We start from the raw sequence: 15858 nt of genomic DNA, 5'->3' as shown, positions 1-15858 counted from the left end.
CCAACAAGTGCAGGCAGGACACTGCACTGGGGATCTGCGGGGTGGGCTACAGCCTCCCTTGGGTGTTCAGCAGGGGATTTGGGGGGGGAAGACTGGGGTCTATTTGGGGTCTATTCCCCCCTCTGGGATTCTATAAGCACTTGGAGCAGGGGGTGACACCCCAATATCACCATGGGGGCCCCACAGGCAGCTGCGGGGGCTGGACCCCTACCGCATAGCCACCCCAGGCAGGAGCCACCAGAGCGGGACCGGATCCTGCCCCCTGCCACCATGGGCCAGGCTGTGCGGCCTGCACCGCGGATGACCTCACCGCTGGTTGCTGGGGAGATGGCTCATGACGTCATGGGGCAGCAGGGCTGGTGGGGAGATGGGGGATGCTGTGCGGGGACCGGGGCAGGGGGATGTGACCACCGCTGCCTTCGTCTTGGCTGAGCGGAGAATAATAACGAGGGAGATTCACCCCTCGGTGGCGGCCCCATGGCAGGGTGGGGGGCAGCGGGGCGGGGGGCTGGGAGCGTGGCGCCGGCGGGAGGCCGAGGCGGCCGGCGGAGGCCCAGCCTCGCATTGTTCTCGGGCGGCAGCCGGAAAATGCGACGCCTGCCCCGGAGAAATGCAGGCGGAAAAGGAAACGGGGCCGGGGGCCCGCGCCTGCCGCTGCCCGGGGGTGGGGGGGCTTGGGGCCCCCCGCACGGTCCCCCGCGCCGCCCCTGCCCACCGCCTTCGCCCCTGCCCCACCATGTGCCCGGGCCCACTGGCCCATGGGGGGAGCGGGGGTCAGCCGGGAGGAGGGAAATCAGCCTGGGGGAGGATTTGGGGGGGTGCCTGAGCGCCAGCGGGGTGACCCTTTGCAGCCACCCCCGCGGGGTCGGGGGCCGCGGTGATGGGCCGAGTGGTGCGGAGGGGTGGCGAGGAGGAGGAGGAGGAGGAAGGGGGCGATGCCGGGCAGGGCGACTACAAGTCCCATGAGGCCGGGCGGTGCGGGGGGGGGGGGGGGGCGCGGGGGAAGCACCGGGCGGGAGGTGCCGTGCCCGCCCCGCCCCGGGCCCCCCCCCGCGCCCCGCTCCGCCCCGCGCCGCGCCCGCCGCGCCCGCCGCGCCGCTCCAGCATGCACGGAGGATGCTCGCGTCTTGCTCAGGCAGGAAGGGGCCGGAGGGCAGGTACCCGCTGCACTACCTCGTCTGGCACAACCGCGCCCGCGACTTGGACCGGGAGCTCAGCGCCAAGCAGGTGGGGAGGCGGGGGAGAGGGGCACCCCCGGGCACGGCCCGGCCCGGCCCGGTTCGGCTCGGCTCGGGCTGATGCAATGCTGCCGGGCTGCAGGCGGGCTCCGGCTCGGGGCTGGGATGAGGATGGAGATGAGGATGAGAGTGGGGATGGGGGTACCTCCCGGGGTCGGCAGGGCTCGGCGGGTGTCGTGTGTCCCCCCTGCACCCCGGGACTGTGTCGGCTGCCGCCGGGGCTGGCAGGGAGCAGTGGGTACCACCCGCGGGTCCTCTGCATCCCCTGGTGCGTGCAGCCCCGAGCATCCCTCCCCACGTGTCCCCGGCTCCTTGCTAGGCCTCTGCAGGCCCCTGGCACCCCGACCTGCAACCTGCTTCTCGGGGTGCTGCCAGCCTGCACCCCCAGCTCCCCACCCTCAGCCTGAGCTCCTCTCCGGGAGGACACAGGGCCCTGATTCTGCCGGGGCACAGCCCCCCCAGCAGGCCAGGCAGGTTCTCCGTGGTATGAGGGGACCCACCGTGCCCCCCAGCCCGGGAACCCCCCCCCCCCGGCCGGCCTTTGACGGAGCAGGGCCGCGGGCAAGTCCCCAGGCGGGTTCCCAGCCTCCCTCTCCCCCGTGGCGTTGCAATTCAGGTAATTAAAACCCAACCCCGAAGACGCAGGAAACCGCAAGGCACTGGAGGGAGGCTGGCAGCGAGGCCGTGCTGAGCATCCCCACTCCCCCGGCCCAGCTCCTGGCACCCCGGGGTGCTGAGGGCCGTGCCGGATGGACCCCGGCAATGCATGAAAGGGGGGGCTGCCGTGCTGCGATGCTCCCACCGGGATGCAGGCGATGGCTCCCGCCACACCCGCCTCCATTGTGGGGGCCAGCTGGGGGGCTGCACTGGCATCGCCCTGACCCCCCAAGCCATCACCAGCGGTTTTATTTCCGTGGTAATTTGGGGTCATTTTTCCCAGGAGCCCGGCATGGCAGACATCAAAGCTGGGTGCAGGCGGCGGCGGCTCGGCAGGCGCGGGGAGGTGCAGGGGCTGCGAGCGTGGCTCTGGCCCTGCTCGCCTGCAGAGAGGCTTTCTAACCCACCCCCCAGGCCTGGCCAGTGGAGGGGCTTTGCCGTGGCCCCTGCTGCCATTTGCAGGGCGAGGGCAAAGCCGGCCTTGTGTGCACCCCAGGGATGCACAGGGGGGCCCATGGGTGCTGCAGGCAGGTCGGGATTTGGGTAAAGGAGGTGGGGGCCAGCCCAGGTTGAGCCCCCCACCTCTGTCCAGGGCATCTGGGGACACAGCTCAGCCCTTCTCCCCGCCAGAGCATCCCCCGGGTAAGCGGGTCGGGGCTGGTGCTGAGTGCGATGCTGGGGCTGGGTGTCCCCCTGCCTGGGGGCTCTGCCCTCCCGCCACCATGGGGACCCGTGCAGGGCAGTGGCACCCCATGCTCCCCCCCGCCATGCAGGTGGTTGGGGTTGGGAAGCGCTGGGGCAGATGGCAGCATTGCTCCTCTCCATGTCCCCGTAAGGGCCCTGTGTGGGTCACCCCTGAATTGTCACCATGAGCTCTCATCCACGCTTGCCCCTACCTGGGGAGCGAGGGCCAGCAGGTCCCCATGGCAGGGACAGCACGAGGACGTGGCAGGCAGTGACACGGAGCCCGTTGTGCCAGGACACCACACACCGCAGCCTGCCCCATCACGCATGGCAGGGACCTGGGGCTGCACAGGGACAGCAGTGCCCAGCACCACTTCCCCACACTGGCCTGTGTCCCCCCTGCCACCCAGGAGCAGGCACTGGGGTCCTCCACTCTGGGGACAACCCCAGCAGAGGGGACGTGCTGTGCCACGTGCCCAGCGGGCACAGGAGGAGCAGCAGAGCTGCAGTCCTGCGCTGCACCGCTGCCACCCCAAAGCCATCCCTGTCCCTGTCCCCACCCCTGGTGGGTGTCACGGCCCCAGGACAGGCAGCACTCGGAGGTCTGTGCCGCAGCCCCCGAGCCAGAGCCGTCCCAGTGCCGGAGCAAAAACTGGGTCACGCTGTGTCCCCCGGGGTTGGCTCTGGCACTGCGTCCCCGGAGCAGGGACCCTCGTCCCGCCCGGCACTGGGGCAGGGCTGTGGCTGGGGAGCCCCGCTGAGCCTGCAGCACCCGTCCCCCGGCTGGGGGGCGATTGCTTTAATTAGAGTCGTTTCATTAGCGCAATTAAGAAGCAGCAGTCGCTTGGAGAGCATTGGAGCAGCACATTGGCTCCCAGGGAACCGGGGGCTGTTTTGGTCCAGTGGTGTGGGCAGCCTGGGGGGTCCCCCTGCCTGGTGAGCCCCTGGGGATGAGGGGCATGAGGATGCCCACAGCCAGGGCAGGGATGGGGACATCCCCAGGGCAGAGGGACAGCAGGACATGCCCAAGAGCAAGACAGGGACTTGCTGCGGGGCAAGAGCCTGGGCACCAGAGACCCCACCCCCCACCCCTGCCCAGCCCCAAATGCCTCCAGGGTGCTCGGTCCCAGACAGGACTTTTGGGTGCTGCACCCCAGGTTTGTGCTCCCAGGAGTGGCCTCCCCAAAGCCCATGCCCTGATTCGGGGTTCGTCCCCGCTGCCTCCTGCCTGGCAGCATCTGACTGCCCCTCTCCGGGCACAAGGCTTCTGCCCTGGCCGGGTGCTGGGGGGGCAGAGGCTGACCACCCCCCCCCGCCACTCCATCAAGCCCCAAGCTGTGCCCCCAGCCCTGGGCACGGCTGCGGTGCTGCACCTTGCACAGGTAGCGGGGCCCACGGGTGCTCGGGGTGCCCACCACCGCCACTGGTGGGAGAAGAATTCCTCGGGGCTGGCTGGGCGCCAGGCTCCGGGTTTGGCACAAACAATCGCAGCCCCAGCGCGCGGTTCCCCAGGGCCCGGGGATCCTCCGAGCAGCCGCTCCGCTCACGCAGCCGCCCGCCCCCGGCTCAGGCAGGGGAACACGTGCGCCCGCCGCAGCCCACATCACCCGCCGCGCTCCCGGGCCCGGCAGAGGGGGGCTGCCGGCAGCTGCTGCCTGGCAACTGGGCAGCAAACCCCCCCCCCCGCCCCAAATCCCAGAGGTGGGGGCTTTTCCTGAGCTTGCATCAGCATCAAGCTGTGCGGAGCTCCGTGCACTGCACCCAGGGGCATCTGTGCCCCCCTCTGCCACGCCATGCTCCTGCTCCGTGCCCATGTGGTGGGTGCAGCCCAGCCTGACCGCGCCGAGCCACGCTGGGTGCTGGCAGCCACCGCCGCACTCTCCCCACCCTCCCCATGGGGCCGGCACTGGCAGTGGGGAGCAGGGAAAGCCTTTTGGGGTGCAGCGCACGTGCATCCCTTGGGGGAGCTCAGGGATGGGGATTCTCTCTGAGATACCGGCACATGTCGGCTGCTTTCCCTGGCTGCTCCAGCCAGGAACCTCACATCTGCAAAAGGGCACTGGGGGCGAGGTCTGGCCACCCCAGTGCCCCCTGAGCCCACAACCTCCCGGCAGGCTGACATTGAGCAGCTGGACCCCCGAGGACGCACCCCGCTGCACCTGGCCACCACGCTGGGCCACCTCGAGTGCGCCAGGGTGCTGCTGAAGCATGGCGCCGATGTGGGCAAGGAGAACCGCAGCGGCTGGACAGGTGAGCGGGGGGCTCGCTGCCTCGGTCCCCTGCCAAGCTGCCCTGGCGTGGGCATGGACACGGATGCGGGCACAAGCGTGGGCATTGCTCAACCTCATGCTGCAGCTCCCCACGGGACAGCTCACGCCGTGCTACATGCATGTGGCTCCTGTGCAGTGGCCGGCTGTGCCGTGCCGTGCCGTGCCGTGCCACCCCCTGGGCACTGCCCCTCTCTGCCCTGCAGTCCTGCAGGAGGCTGTGAGCACCCGCGACCTGGAGCTGGTGCAGCTGGTCCTGCGCTACCGCGACTACCAGAGAGCCATCAAGCGCCTGGCTGGGATCCCCATCCTGCTGGAGAAGCTGCGCAAGGTACCTCCCTCCGGCAGGGCCACCGGGGCCAGGGACGCACACACCGGTCACAGGCTCCTCCTGACCCTGCTGTGCTCTCCACAGGCCCAGGACTTCTACGTGGAGATGAAGTGGGAGTTCACCAGCTGGGGTAAGCTTGGGGCAGAGCTGAGCAGGGGGGAGCGGGGGTTTCCCCGCAGAGCCTCCCCCGTCTCTGGCACTGCCCCCAGCCCCAGCATCCATCCCCAGGATGGGGGGCACCTGTCCTCTCGCCCCCCTACGCCCCAAGCTTGCAGACCCCCATCCCGCCGAGGTGCTGGGTTCCCGGGCACATCTCCCACCCAGCTCAGCGCTGGCAGCCCACCCGGGGGTGCAGGGTGGCCCCATCCCTGGCTGGGCTATCGCCGTCTCTCCCCAGTGCCGCTGGTGTCCAAGATCTGCCCCAGCGACACCTACAAGGTGTGGAAGAGCGGCCAGAACCTGCGGGTGGACACGACGCTGCTGGGCTTCGACCATATGACCTGGCAGCGGGGCAACCGCAGCTTCGTCTTTCGGGGACAAGGTGAGCTGGCACCGAGGTGTCCCCCTTCACCGGGGAGCACAGGCAGAGCCCCTTGGTGCTGCGGTGCGGTTGGGTGCTGTGGCGGGGACCATGGCTGTGCCCGTGTACCCTGACCCCCCGCCTCCTAGACACCAGCGCGGTGGTGATGGAGATCGACCACGACCGGCGAGTGGTCTACTCGGAGACGCTGGCCCTGGCCGGCCACGACCAGGAGGTGCTGCTGGCTGCTGTGCAGCCCACCGAGGAGCAGGTGATGGGGCGGCTGACGGCCCCCGTTGTCACCACCCAGCTCGACACCAAGAACATCGCCTTTGAGAGGTGGGCTGGGGGCAGCACCGGCCCCTCCCCCGGCATGCACAGCCCCCTGAGGTGCTCGCACCCTGGGCTGTCTGAGCGAGACTATCCCTCACTCATGGATGAGTGCCTTGTGTCACCCCAGGAACAAGTCCGGGATCCTGGGCTGGAGGAGCGAGAAGACGGAAATGGTGAATGGGTACGAGGCCAAGGTGAGGGGCAGGGAGATTTGAGCCTCCTGGGCGGGGGGGGTCGGCTGGTTTGGAGGGGTATCGATCACTGGTGTTTCCCCTCCTCGGCCAGGTCTATGGCGCGTCCAACGTGGAGCTGATCACGCGGACGCGGACCGAGCACCTCTCGGACCAGCACAAGGGCAAGAGCAAAGGTGGAGCCGGTGCGGGCTGGGCGGGCAGGGCGCTGCGCCGGCTCCAGCCCTCACCGCCTCTCCCGCAGGCAGTAAGACCCCCCTGCAGTCCTTCCTGGGCATCGCCGAGCAGCACGTGGGGCCCAACAATGGGGTGAGTCTGTCAGGGGTCCTGCTGGGTGGGTGGCCCCGTGGCCAGACCCCCCGTTATCCCGCTGGGCTGTCCCACAGACACTGATCACGCAGACGCTGAGCCACGCCAACCCCACCGCCATCACCCCCGAGGAGTACTTCAACCCCAACTTCGAGCTGGGCAACCGGGACATGGGGCGGCCCATGGAGCTCACCACCAAGACACAGAAGTGAGGGGAGAAGGAGCAAATTGGGGACCCCCTCTGGTCCCATTCCCCCCCGCAGTCGCAGCAGAGCCCCTCTGGGGGGGGGGCAGGCAGGGGTCCCCAGCCCGGCGCCTGTCCCCGGCAGGTTCAAGGCAAAACTGTGGCTGTGCGAGGACCACCCGCTGTCCCTCTGTGAGCAGGTTGCCCCCATCATTGACCTCATGGCAATAAGCAACGCACTCTTCGCCAAACTGCGGGACTTCATCACCCTGCGCCTCCCGCCCGGCTTCCCCGTCAAGATTGGTACGGCGGGGGGGGGGTGTCTTTGCTGCCGGCACAGGTGGTGCAGCCCACTTCCCTCCCTGCTTTTTTTCCCCCTTTCTTTCCCACAGAAATCCCCATCTTCCACATCCTCAATGCCCGCATCACCTTCGGGAACCTCAACGGGTGCGACGAGCCCGTCAGCTCCCTGCGGCACAGCCCCAGCAGCGAGGCACCCTCGCCCAGCAGCGACTCCTCCAGCGTCAGCAGCTCCAGCTCCCTGAGTACGTGGGGTGGGGGGGAACACTGCTGGGGGCGGGGGGCGGGGGGGGGAATGACCCACACGGCAGGGTGCCCAGCCATGCCGGCGCCTGTCTCCCCGCAGCCTCGTGTCGGGCGTGTGAGATGGACCCGGCGCTGTTTGAGGTGCCACGGGGGTACAGCGTGGTGGGCACCCACCAAGACACCCTGCGGGAGGATGAGGATGACCTGCTGCAGTTCGCCATCCAGCAGAGCCTGCTGGAAGCAGGCAGCGAGTATGACCAGGTGGGCACCCCCCTGCCTCCTCCTGCTCCCCCCCTTCATCGGGGGGACCCCACTGCCCACCCTGTCCTGATGCTGCCCTAGGATGCTCACCCCACCTTGCCCCATCCCTGCATCCTTCATGCTGGGGGGGCTGGGTTTTGGGGTGCTGGGGAGGGTGCCACCCTCCGAGCATCACTCTGCTGCTGGCCGCAGGTGACCATTTGGGAAGCGCTGACCAACAGCAAGCCGGGCACCCACCCCATGTCGCACGAGGGCCGCCGAGGAGACAGGTTGGTAAGGTCTGGCCAGCCCCCCCGGGGGGAGCGGGAGCAGATGCCGGCCCCGCGGGGACCCCCGCTGAGACCCTGCCACCCCCCAGGACTCCCCAGCACACAGCAGCTCCCCGTCCCCCTGTCACCCCGGCCCCAGGGGGGGGCGGCGGGGGGCCCAGCGCCCTGTTCCCCAGCTACGCGGAGCAGCTGCGGCTGGCCATGGCGCTGTCAGCGCGGGAGCAGGAGGAAGCCGAGCGCCGGACACGCCAGGAGGAAGAGGAGCTGCAGCGGATCCTGCAGCTCTCACTGACGGAGAAGTGACCCTGAGCCCCCGCTGAGCCCCCCACCCCACCCCACCAGGCACGGGGACGCAGCCGGAGCCGTGTATGGGGGCACGGAGGGGGAGCTGGGTGGGGGGAGCCAGCCCAAGCACTGCAGAGGGCAAAGGGGGAGGGGGGGTTCAGAATTTGGCCCTGGCAGGGGGGGGATTGTCCTCAGAGCCAGGGCGGTACTGGGGGGGGTGAGGGGGGCGCCAGCCCACAGCAGGACAGGGTGGGGTGGGTGGCAGCCCTGCAGCTGGGGTGGCAGGGACCAGGGGGGGCAACCCCATGGACTTGTACCCCACCCCTGGGACTGCCCTAGCCCCCTCCGATCACCCTATGGGGTGCTGCTCGGCCCCTCGCCCCGGGAAGGTGGCGGGGGGCACATCCTGCCCCAGACGGGGGACTGTCAGCCACGTGGGGTCCTGGGGTGCCCTCGGAGCTGGGGGGGGCTCTACCCAGCCCCCTTAGCCCCCCTGCCCAGGCGCTACCAAGTGCACTTACCCAGGAGCTGCTCTGCCTGCCAACAAGGCGGGGGGGGGGGGTTTAGCCCCATTGCACCCCTCAACCAGCGCGGGGCCACACAGCCCCCCACCCCCCCCACCCTCGTGTGGGGGTCCGCTGGGGCAGCAGAGGGGGTGCCCGTAAAAGGCCACCCAGTGTCACTACCACCACCCCCCCATCCCCTGCTCGCACCCCTCTGCCCTGCTCGGATGCCCCCCCCCCCCCCCCGGCAGAGCTGCACCCCCTTGTCCCGGGCACTGACCCCCAAGAGAAACCTTACGTCAAATGGTGCTAACCCCCGGCCCCCCGCCCCGGGCTGCTCCTCCTTTGCACACGGGGGGCCGTGGGCCGTGAGGGGGGCCGGGCTCGTTCCCCTGGGACTTTTCGTAGCCGGCGCCCCCCCTCCACCCCCCCATGCACCCCACAAGCGACGTCTGGGCCAGGGCCGGGGGAGCCCGAGCAGCTCCGACCGCGGCCAACACCAATAAATGCTCTTTAATGTTTGTCTCTCTCGGCCTCTCTCTGCCTGCGCCGAGGCCGTGCAGGCAGCGGGGTGCAGGCAGCAGGGTGCAGGCAGGCCCCCCCCCCCCACCGTGGCGGTCCCACGTCCCGGTACGCGCCCCACGGCCAGGGGTGACCGAGCCCTTTAGTAAAGGGGGGCCCAGGAGCGAAGAGCCGGTTGGGAGCAACCGCCGAGGGGCAAGGGGGGGGTCGGGAGGGGCGCGGGGGGGCTGGGGGGGGGGGGGGGCTGGCAGCCCCCCGTCCTGGGAGGATGCTGGCGCCCGGCTTGCAGGTCCCCGCGGAGGGATGCTCAGCAGCCCCAGCCTGCGGGCACTGAAGCGGGACTCCCCCCGCCCCCCCGGCGCTGCAGCGCGGTGCCGATGTGCCGGGACGCCCCGGGGGCGGGGGGGGGTGGTGGGGGGGGAGAGGTGTCAGGGTCCGACCCCCTCCCTGCAGCCTCGGCGCCTGGGGAAAGAACACGGCTCTGGGCTCCTGCCCTCTGCGGGGACTCGGCTTTAATCCCCGGGGGGGGGCCGGGGCAGTCCTCGCCCTGCCCGTGGCCGTGGCCGTGGCCGCCGCGCTAGTCCGTGCCGTTGGCGAACTGGCAGAGTTTGTTCTCCAGGTCGGAGATGCGCTTCTCCTGCGCTTGGACCGTCTCCTTCAGGGCACGGATCTCCTCCAGCACCTCCTCCAAGGCTGGCTGCTGCAGGGGGGGGTACGCGGGGTCACCGGGGAGCCCCCTCCGGCCCCCCCCAACCCCACCCCCGGCAGGGGGACAGCCACGTGGCGACGTCCCCGTCCCCAGGACACTCACGGAGAAGTCGGAGTCGCAGGTGGACTGTCTGCGGCGGGAGCCCGGAGGGGGCTTGTTGTCCAGGATGTTCTTCTTGACCACCTTCAGCTCCCGGTTCTTGACGGGGACGTAGCCGTCCCGCAGCGAGATGAGGATGGGCTCCGCGTCCTTCCCCGACAGCCACTCGTCCGCCTCCAGGGCCGGCTCAGGACCCGGCGTGTCGGGGTACAGGTCATCCTGGAAGAGGTCTGACTGCGGGGGTGAGGGAGACGGCAGTGAGATGGGGTGTCCTGCCCTAGGAACCCCCCCGCCCACCTCCCCTGGGACCCCCGTGGGCTCACCTTGCGCGGCACCGTCATGACGATGGGCTCGCACTTGCGCTCGTGCAGCTTGAAGAACCTGCGTGCGGCAGAGGTGGTCAGGGTCCAGCTGCCCCCCCCGACCCCTCCGCCTCCCCCCAGCTTTTCCCCTGGCTCTCACCTGGCGATCTCGCACTTGCTGACGTCCAGCCCACGCTTGGGCATGAAGCCCATGCCCCGCTGCGGCTCCTTGCTGCTGTAGGTGTTCAGGTAGTGCACGTAGGGCGCCTCGTCCGTGATCTCGAAGTACCGGATGCTGCTGTCCCCCTGCAGGGGTGGGGATGGGTGTCAGCCGGCCCCGGCACCCCCAGGGATGGGGTGGCACGGAGGGGTGTGCCCCGGAGTGGGGGGTTACCTTCCCGCAGAGGTAGACAATGCTGGAGTCGGGGTCGTAGAAGGGCAACAGGACGCCGTTGCTCGTGTCCATCTCCTGCAGGGCGATGGGGTCCTCAAAGTTCTTCTGTGGGGCCGGAGCGGTGGTGGTGGGGTGAGCGGTGGCCCCGAAACCCCCCATCCCGGTTAGTCACACACATTAGCCACGGCACACTGTGGGGACGGGGCTTGTCCCTCCCCCGGGGTACACAACCCCCCGGGCAGGCAGCTTGGCATGCCCCCCCCAGCCCCCCTTGCCCCGCTCCCACTTACCTGCACGATTGGGCACACCCCAGTCTGGCTTACCCCCCCCCCCCAGCACTCCCTGCGCCCCCCCAGGCCCCTCCCCATGCCCGGCACAGCACGGCACACTTGGGAACTTGGCATCTTTTTTGGGGGGGATGCAGCGGGCACCCCAACTGGGGCGGGGGGGGGCGGGGGGTGGTGGAGCCAAGTTCCCGGGGCAGCACTCCATGCGGCCTCGTTACCGGGTCCCACAAGCCCAGCTCCCGCTGGCTCATTCTGGTAAAGCCCGTGGTAAAGATGTGTCCTTCCCGCGTGAAGATGGCCCGCACGGGCCTCAGCCCTTCGTGGGGGGCAAACCTCTCCTGGGGGGAGGGGGAGAGAGTCAGCACGCGGCAGGGGCAAGGGGGGGAAAATGGAGGGGTCCGGATCTGTCCCCCAAAACAGCCGCTGAGTCCTGCTCCTGGGAAGTGCATGAGGCTGATGGGTCGCGTGCACGCGCTGCCAGAGAGCGTCCCCGGCACCCAGCGCGTCCCCGGCTCCACAGGGTCCCCGGGGCGGCGCTGGCCGGGCGGCAGCCTCCGTCTCGTACCAAGTCCCAGAGGCCCAGCTGCCGCTCGCTCATCTTGCTGAAGCCGGTGGTGAAGATCTTGCCATCGGCCATGAAGATGGCGCGGATGGGGCGGGCGCCGTCGTGCGGTTTGGCTTTCTCCTGCGCCGGTCGTTAGCGGGTTAAAACCAAAGACAGAGACGCGCGGGTGCGGACGGTTAGTAGGGTCAGGCAGGCACGGGGGGGACCCCGCGGCGGGATGGTGGGGGGGACACGGCGGGGGCACTCACCGCCACGATCTGCTGCTTGCGGGGGTCGATGACGCGGACTTTCTTGTCCTTGCAGGTAGTGACGAGGAGGCTGCCGTTGCGGTTCCAGCCCACGTTGTAGATGAGGTCCGTGTGCATGTCCTCCAGCGCCAGCAGCATCTCCCCCGTGCCCACGTTCCAGAGGATCACCAGGTTGTCACAGCCTGTGGAGGACATCGTCAGCTGTCCTCGATCTCACCTGTCCCCGAGGAGGGCGACCCGGGACCCCTTACCTGCGCTGAGCAGGACGTTGCGGGCGGTGGGGTGCCACGAGATGATGCCCACTCGCTTGGAGTGTCCCTCCAGCGTCACCACGGGCTCCGTGATGTTGCGCACAGGGACATAGTCGGGGACCTGCCACACCTGGGGGGGGACAGAGAGCGGAGCACGGGGCAGCGGGGATCACCCTGCGGCTGAGCGCTAAGCAGCTGAGCACCCTGGAGCCAATTAACCCCATCGTTAATCCTGGCTCGGGCTGCAGGGAGGGTGGTGCAGAGATGGCAGCAGCGCCTGCATCCCGGGGTGCACCTCTGGCACTTGGGGTGCTGGTGGGCACAGGGAGGGGGGGCACAGCTGGGGTGCAGCCCCCAGCCCTCCCTCCCCCCAGCTATTCCTGGGTGCTGAGTCGCCGGGGCGGGTATATTTAGCACAAACTGCTGCATCATGGAGAGAGCAGCCGCCGCCAGCGCGAACGCATGGCACTGGGGCTAAAAATAGGCCAGTGACACTTCGCAGGCGGTGAAGGGGGGGGGGATGCTCCGTGCCGCTCCCCCAGCGCCTGCCACCCCCCTCCCGCCCGAGGTCCGGCCCCTCACCATGACGGTGGTGTCCTCTGAGGCGCTGGCGATGACGTTGTCATTGTGGGGACACCAGTCGATGTCCAGCACAGGCGCCGTGTGTCCCGTCACCAGCGGGTGGTTCTTGTCCACCCGTCCCGTCTGCAACACCGAGGTGCCGGGATGAGTCCCCAGTGGCCGGGGGGGACCCTGTTGGGAGCCCCCCAAGCCCCAGCCTGGCCACCACGTGGGGCCGTGGCACAAGCGGGGACACGGAGGGGCCCTGGCGGTGGCCAGAGCTTTGCACTTGCTTCGAAGGGGGAAACTGAGGCAGTGGGAATGGGGCTCACCTCGCACAGGGCCCTGGAGGGACACAGAGGGGAATGATGTGCCCCGGGAGAGGTTGTTTTGTGTCCCCTCTGATGGCAAGGGGGGGCCGGGGACCCCCTCCCAGCCTCTCTGCTGGGTTGGGCAGGGCAGGCCCCCACCCCACTGGGATGCTCCCTGGGCAGCGTGTGCCCCCAAGGAATTTGGGCTGGGGAGAAAGCAGCCGGAGGTTTCCCACATCGCCTCGGTTGTCCCTGGGATGTCACCCTTCGCAGGTGCCAATGACCACCCCAGGCTGCCTCTGCCCCGAGCCCCCACGTGAGGATGGGGATGTTGGGGCAAAGCTGGGGGGCTCTGGGGCCACAGCAGCCCCCCAAAAGCAGAGCCCATCAGCATGTCTCCCCCACTACAACCCCGGGTGGCAGACCCCCACAGCTTCCCTGCTCACCTTGGCTAGGGGCAGGACGATGAAGGCCCCCCCACCGCCAGACTCCACGATGATGGCCAGAAACTTGGGGTTGACGGCACAGAAGGAGCTGTCCCACGTCACCTTGGAGACACGGATGTCCTCATACATCTGGTCAGCCTTCACTGGCTGCCCAAAGACGTGCCGGAACTTGCTCTGGCGCACCACGCGACGGCTCATGGCTGGGGGGGGCGCAGGGTCAGGCTACAACCATGACCCCCCACCCCAGCACGGCACAGAGTTTCAGCCACCTCAGGCCTCGCACTTCGAGAGATCCCCCCCAACTCTGGGCACAGGGGGAAGCCTGGGGACACGGGGATGGCAGGGGCTGAGGGTGCAGGATGGTGCCCAACGTGACCCCGATCCCACGGCAGGGACCGGGGGCAGCCCTGGTGTGGGGGGTGTGGGTGCTAAAAGTGCTGGGGACAGGCACCCCACAGCTGGAGCCGCTTGACAGCTGGGCAGGGACATGGCCACGATGCGCAGCTGTGCCGTGCGCCGCGGCTGTGCCGTGCCCCGCGGCCGGCACTGGAGTTGGCACATGAGCAGCTGCAGTAGAGAAGCGGGGCTGAGGGTTGTTCGGGGTGAACACGGAGGTGCCACACACCAGGCTGTAGCTTGTCCCCTTGCGTCCCATCCTGCACTGGTGGCCTGAGGTTGCCTGGCTTGACCCAGCACCCAGGAGGGAGGCTGTGCCTCTGGTGTCGGCCACCCCACGCCTCCCCCCACGGCTTGGTGTGTGCCACCCGTTCTGCACCCCCCAACCCACCTGCCTGATGGTCATCCCAGCAAGGGCCAGACCAGGCACAGCCCCACGGCCCCACGGGCACACTGGGGTGCGGAGGAGCCCCCTGTGCTCAGCACGGCCCCAGCGGGGTCTCCAGCCCTCGGCCACAGCCGGGCACACTGCCCGCAACCACCCATCTCTGTCCCGAGCCTGCGCTGCTCCTGGGACCCGCCCGGGGGGAACTGAGCCCCTGGGGCCGTATCCAGCCACCAAACCACAGCCCAGAGGGCCGAGCACCACTGCCCCCAGCCTGCGGGGTCGGTGGCTTTTGGCCAGGGCACGTGCAGCATGGAGCCGAGCCACATCTGCCCAGTCCCTGGGCATCCCCAGGGGTCCCTGCAGCCCCTCAGCATTGCCCCTGGCCTGGCAGAGTGGGTGCGGGTCGGAGCCAGGCGCTGAGGGGGCCTGGAGCCCTGCTACCGAGGGGGGGCTGGACACTGTCACCGCTGGCATCACCCCCGTGGCCCCAGACACAGTCCCCAGCCCTGGGCGGGAGTGAGGGGGCTCTGCAGGGGACACCTCAACACCGCATCCATCATCAGTGGGAGCAAAGCTCGGGGTGCCCAGGGAGGGGGTGACAGCCTGGCCAGCTGGGCAGAGTGCATGCAGGGTACAGGCAAGGTGCAGGCAGGGTGTGGGGTGCAGGAACAGTGCAGGTGAGGTGCAGATGTGGTACAGGCAGAGTTGAGCGGGGTGCAGGCAGCGTGTAGGGTGCAGGCTGGGTTGGGTAGTGTGCGGGTGGGGTGCAGAGTTGGGCAGGGTACGGGCAGAGCTGAATGGGGTGCAGGCAGAGTTCAGGTGGGGTGCTAGTGGGGTGCAGGCAGGGCCGAATAGGGTGCAGGCAGGGTGCAGGCGGGGTGCAGGCAGGATGGAAGCAGGGTGCTAGTGGTCTGCAGGCAGGGTGCTAGCGAGCTGCAGGCGTGACAGTTGGATGGGGTGCAGGCAGTGTGTTAGCAGGGTGCAGGCAGGGTGCAGGCATGATACGGGCAGGGTCGGACGGGGTGCTAGCAGGGAGCAGGCGGGGTGCAGGCGGGGCGCTAGCAGCGTGCAGGCAGGGTCAGGCGGGGTGCAGGCGGGGTACGGGCGCGACACAGGCAGGGTGCAGGCAAGGTGCGGGCAGGATACAGGCAGGACAGCCCCGCTCCCCGGCCGTGCCATTACGTTGCCACAATTGAATCCGCAGCGGCTGCTCGGGAACGACCAGAGGTCACTTTCCAAATATAGCCATCTCCTGCCGGGCGGCGGGCGGGCGAGGGGCCGGGGGGCCGCAGCCCAGCGCCCCGCCGCCCCCTCCCTCTCTCTCTCCCTCCCTCCCGGTGCCCGCCGCCGGCCCCGGCCCGCCCGCGCCCCGGCTCCCACCTGCGCTCCGCGGCTCCTGCGCGCTGCGGGCGCGCCCGGCGCTGCGCCCCGCTCGGCTCCGCCCGGCTCGGCCCGGCCCCGCTGCGCTCCCCACGGCCTGGCCCGGCCCGGCCCGGCCCGGCTCGGCACGGCTCGGCACGGCACGGCACGGCACGGCACGGCCCCGCTCCGCTCCGCTCCGCTCCGCCCGGCGCGGCTGGGCTCGGCACCGCGCAGTGCCGCTGCCGCAGAGAACAGCTGAGCCGAGCCGGGCGCCGGGGCCGGCACAGCCCCCCCGCGGCGGGCACCGGGAGAGGGGGGGGCCCCGGCCCGGCCCCGCCTGCCCCCGCACCCTGCCCGGCCCCCGGCCCCCTGCCTGCCCACCCCCCCTCCCCCCGGCTCTGCCCGCAGGGATGGGGTCAGTCCTGGCACAGCCGGCACT

At 69.8% G+C, this 15858-nt stretch overlaps 2 protein-coding genes across 6 annotated transcripts; one reads left to right on the top strand and one right to left on the bottom strand.

Annotated features, from left to right (window-relative positions):
- The first annotated feature begins 1073 nt into the window (after window positions 1-1073).
- ANKRD13B (ankyrin repeat domain 13B) lies at window positions 1074-8209 on the top strand. 2 transcript variants are annotated; one of them, XM_054847920.1, is made up of 15 exons: window positions 1074-1227; window positions 4694-4829; window positions 5053-5177; window positions 5262-5307; window positions 5575-5718; window positions 5847-6036; window positions 6158-6224; window positions 6316-6397; window positions 6466-6530; window positions 6608-6738; window positions 6860-7017; window positions 7107-7259; window positions 7361-7521; window positions 7714-7790; window positions 7880-8209. In XM_054847920.1, exons 1-15 carry the CDS (start codon window positions 1117-1119, stop codon window positions 8091-8093), a joined length of 1860 nt encoding a protein of 619 aa, XP_054703895.1. In that variant the 5' UTR covers window positions 1074-1116; the 3' UTR covers window positions 8094-8209. The 2 variants fall into 2 exon arrangements, with proteins under 2 accessions (XP_054703895.1, XP_054703896.1); XM_054847921.1 differs by having other exon boundaries at window positions 7714-7794; window positions 7880-8110.
- Window positions 8210-9587: 1378 nt separating this feature from the next.
- On the bottom strand, window positions 9588-15720 carry CORO6 (coronin 6). Of its 4 annotated transcripts, XM_054847919.1 has the most exons (12): window positions 15438-15720; window positions 13274-13473; window positions 12538-12660; window positions 11956-12085; window positions 11705-11886; window positions 11457-11576; window positions 11110-11229; window positions 10605-10709; window positions 10371-10516; window positions 10232-10289; window positions 9912-10142; window positions 9588-9800 (listed from the first exon to the last, which is right to left on the bottom strand). In XM_054847919.1, the coding sequence occupies exons 2-12, from the start codon at window positions 13469-13471 to the stop codon at window positions 9678-9680; spliced, it is 1536 nt and encodes a 511-aa protein (XP_054703894.1). In that variant the 5' UTR covers window positions 13472-13473; window positions 15438-15720; the 3' UTR covers window positions 9588-9677. The 4 variants fall into 4 exon arrangements, with proteins under 4 accessions (XP_054703894.1, XP_054703891.1, XP_054703893.1 ...); XM_054847916.1 differs by lacking the exon at window positions 11110-11229 and having other exon boundaries at window positions 15438-15719; XM_054847918.1 differs by lacking the exon at window positions 11457-11576 and having other exon boundaries at window positions 9588-9797; window positions 15438-15719.
- Between the last annotated feature and the right edge of the window lie 138 nt (window positions 15721-15858).

This window comes from Grus americana, chromosome 19 (assembly GCF_028858705.1).
Source record: "Grus americana isolate bGruAme1 chromosome 19, bGruAme1.mat, whole genome shotgun sequence".
NCBI lineage: Eukaryota > Metazoa > Chordata > Aves > Gruiformes > Gruidae > Grus > Grus americana.
Note: the sequence above shows the minus strand (reverse complement) of the source record. Positions and strands in the feature narration are given on the sequence as shown.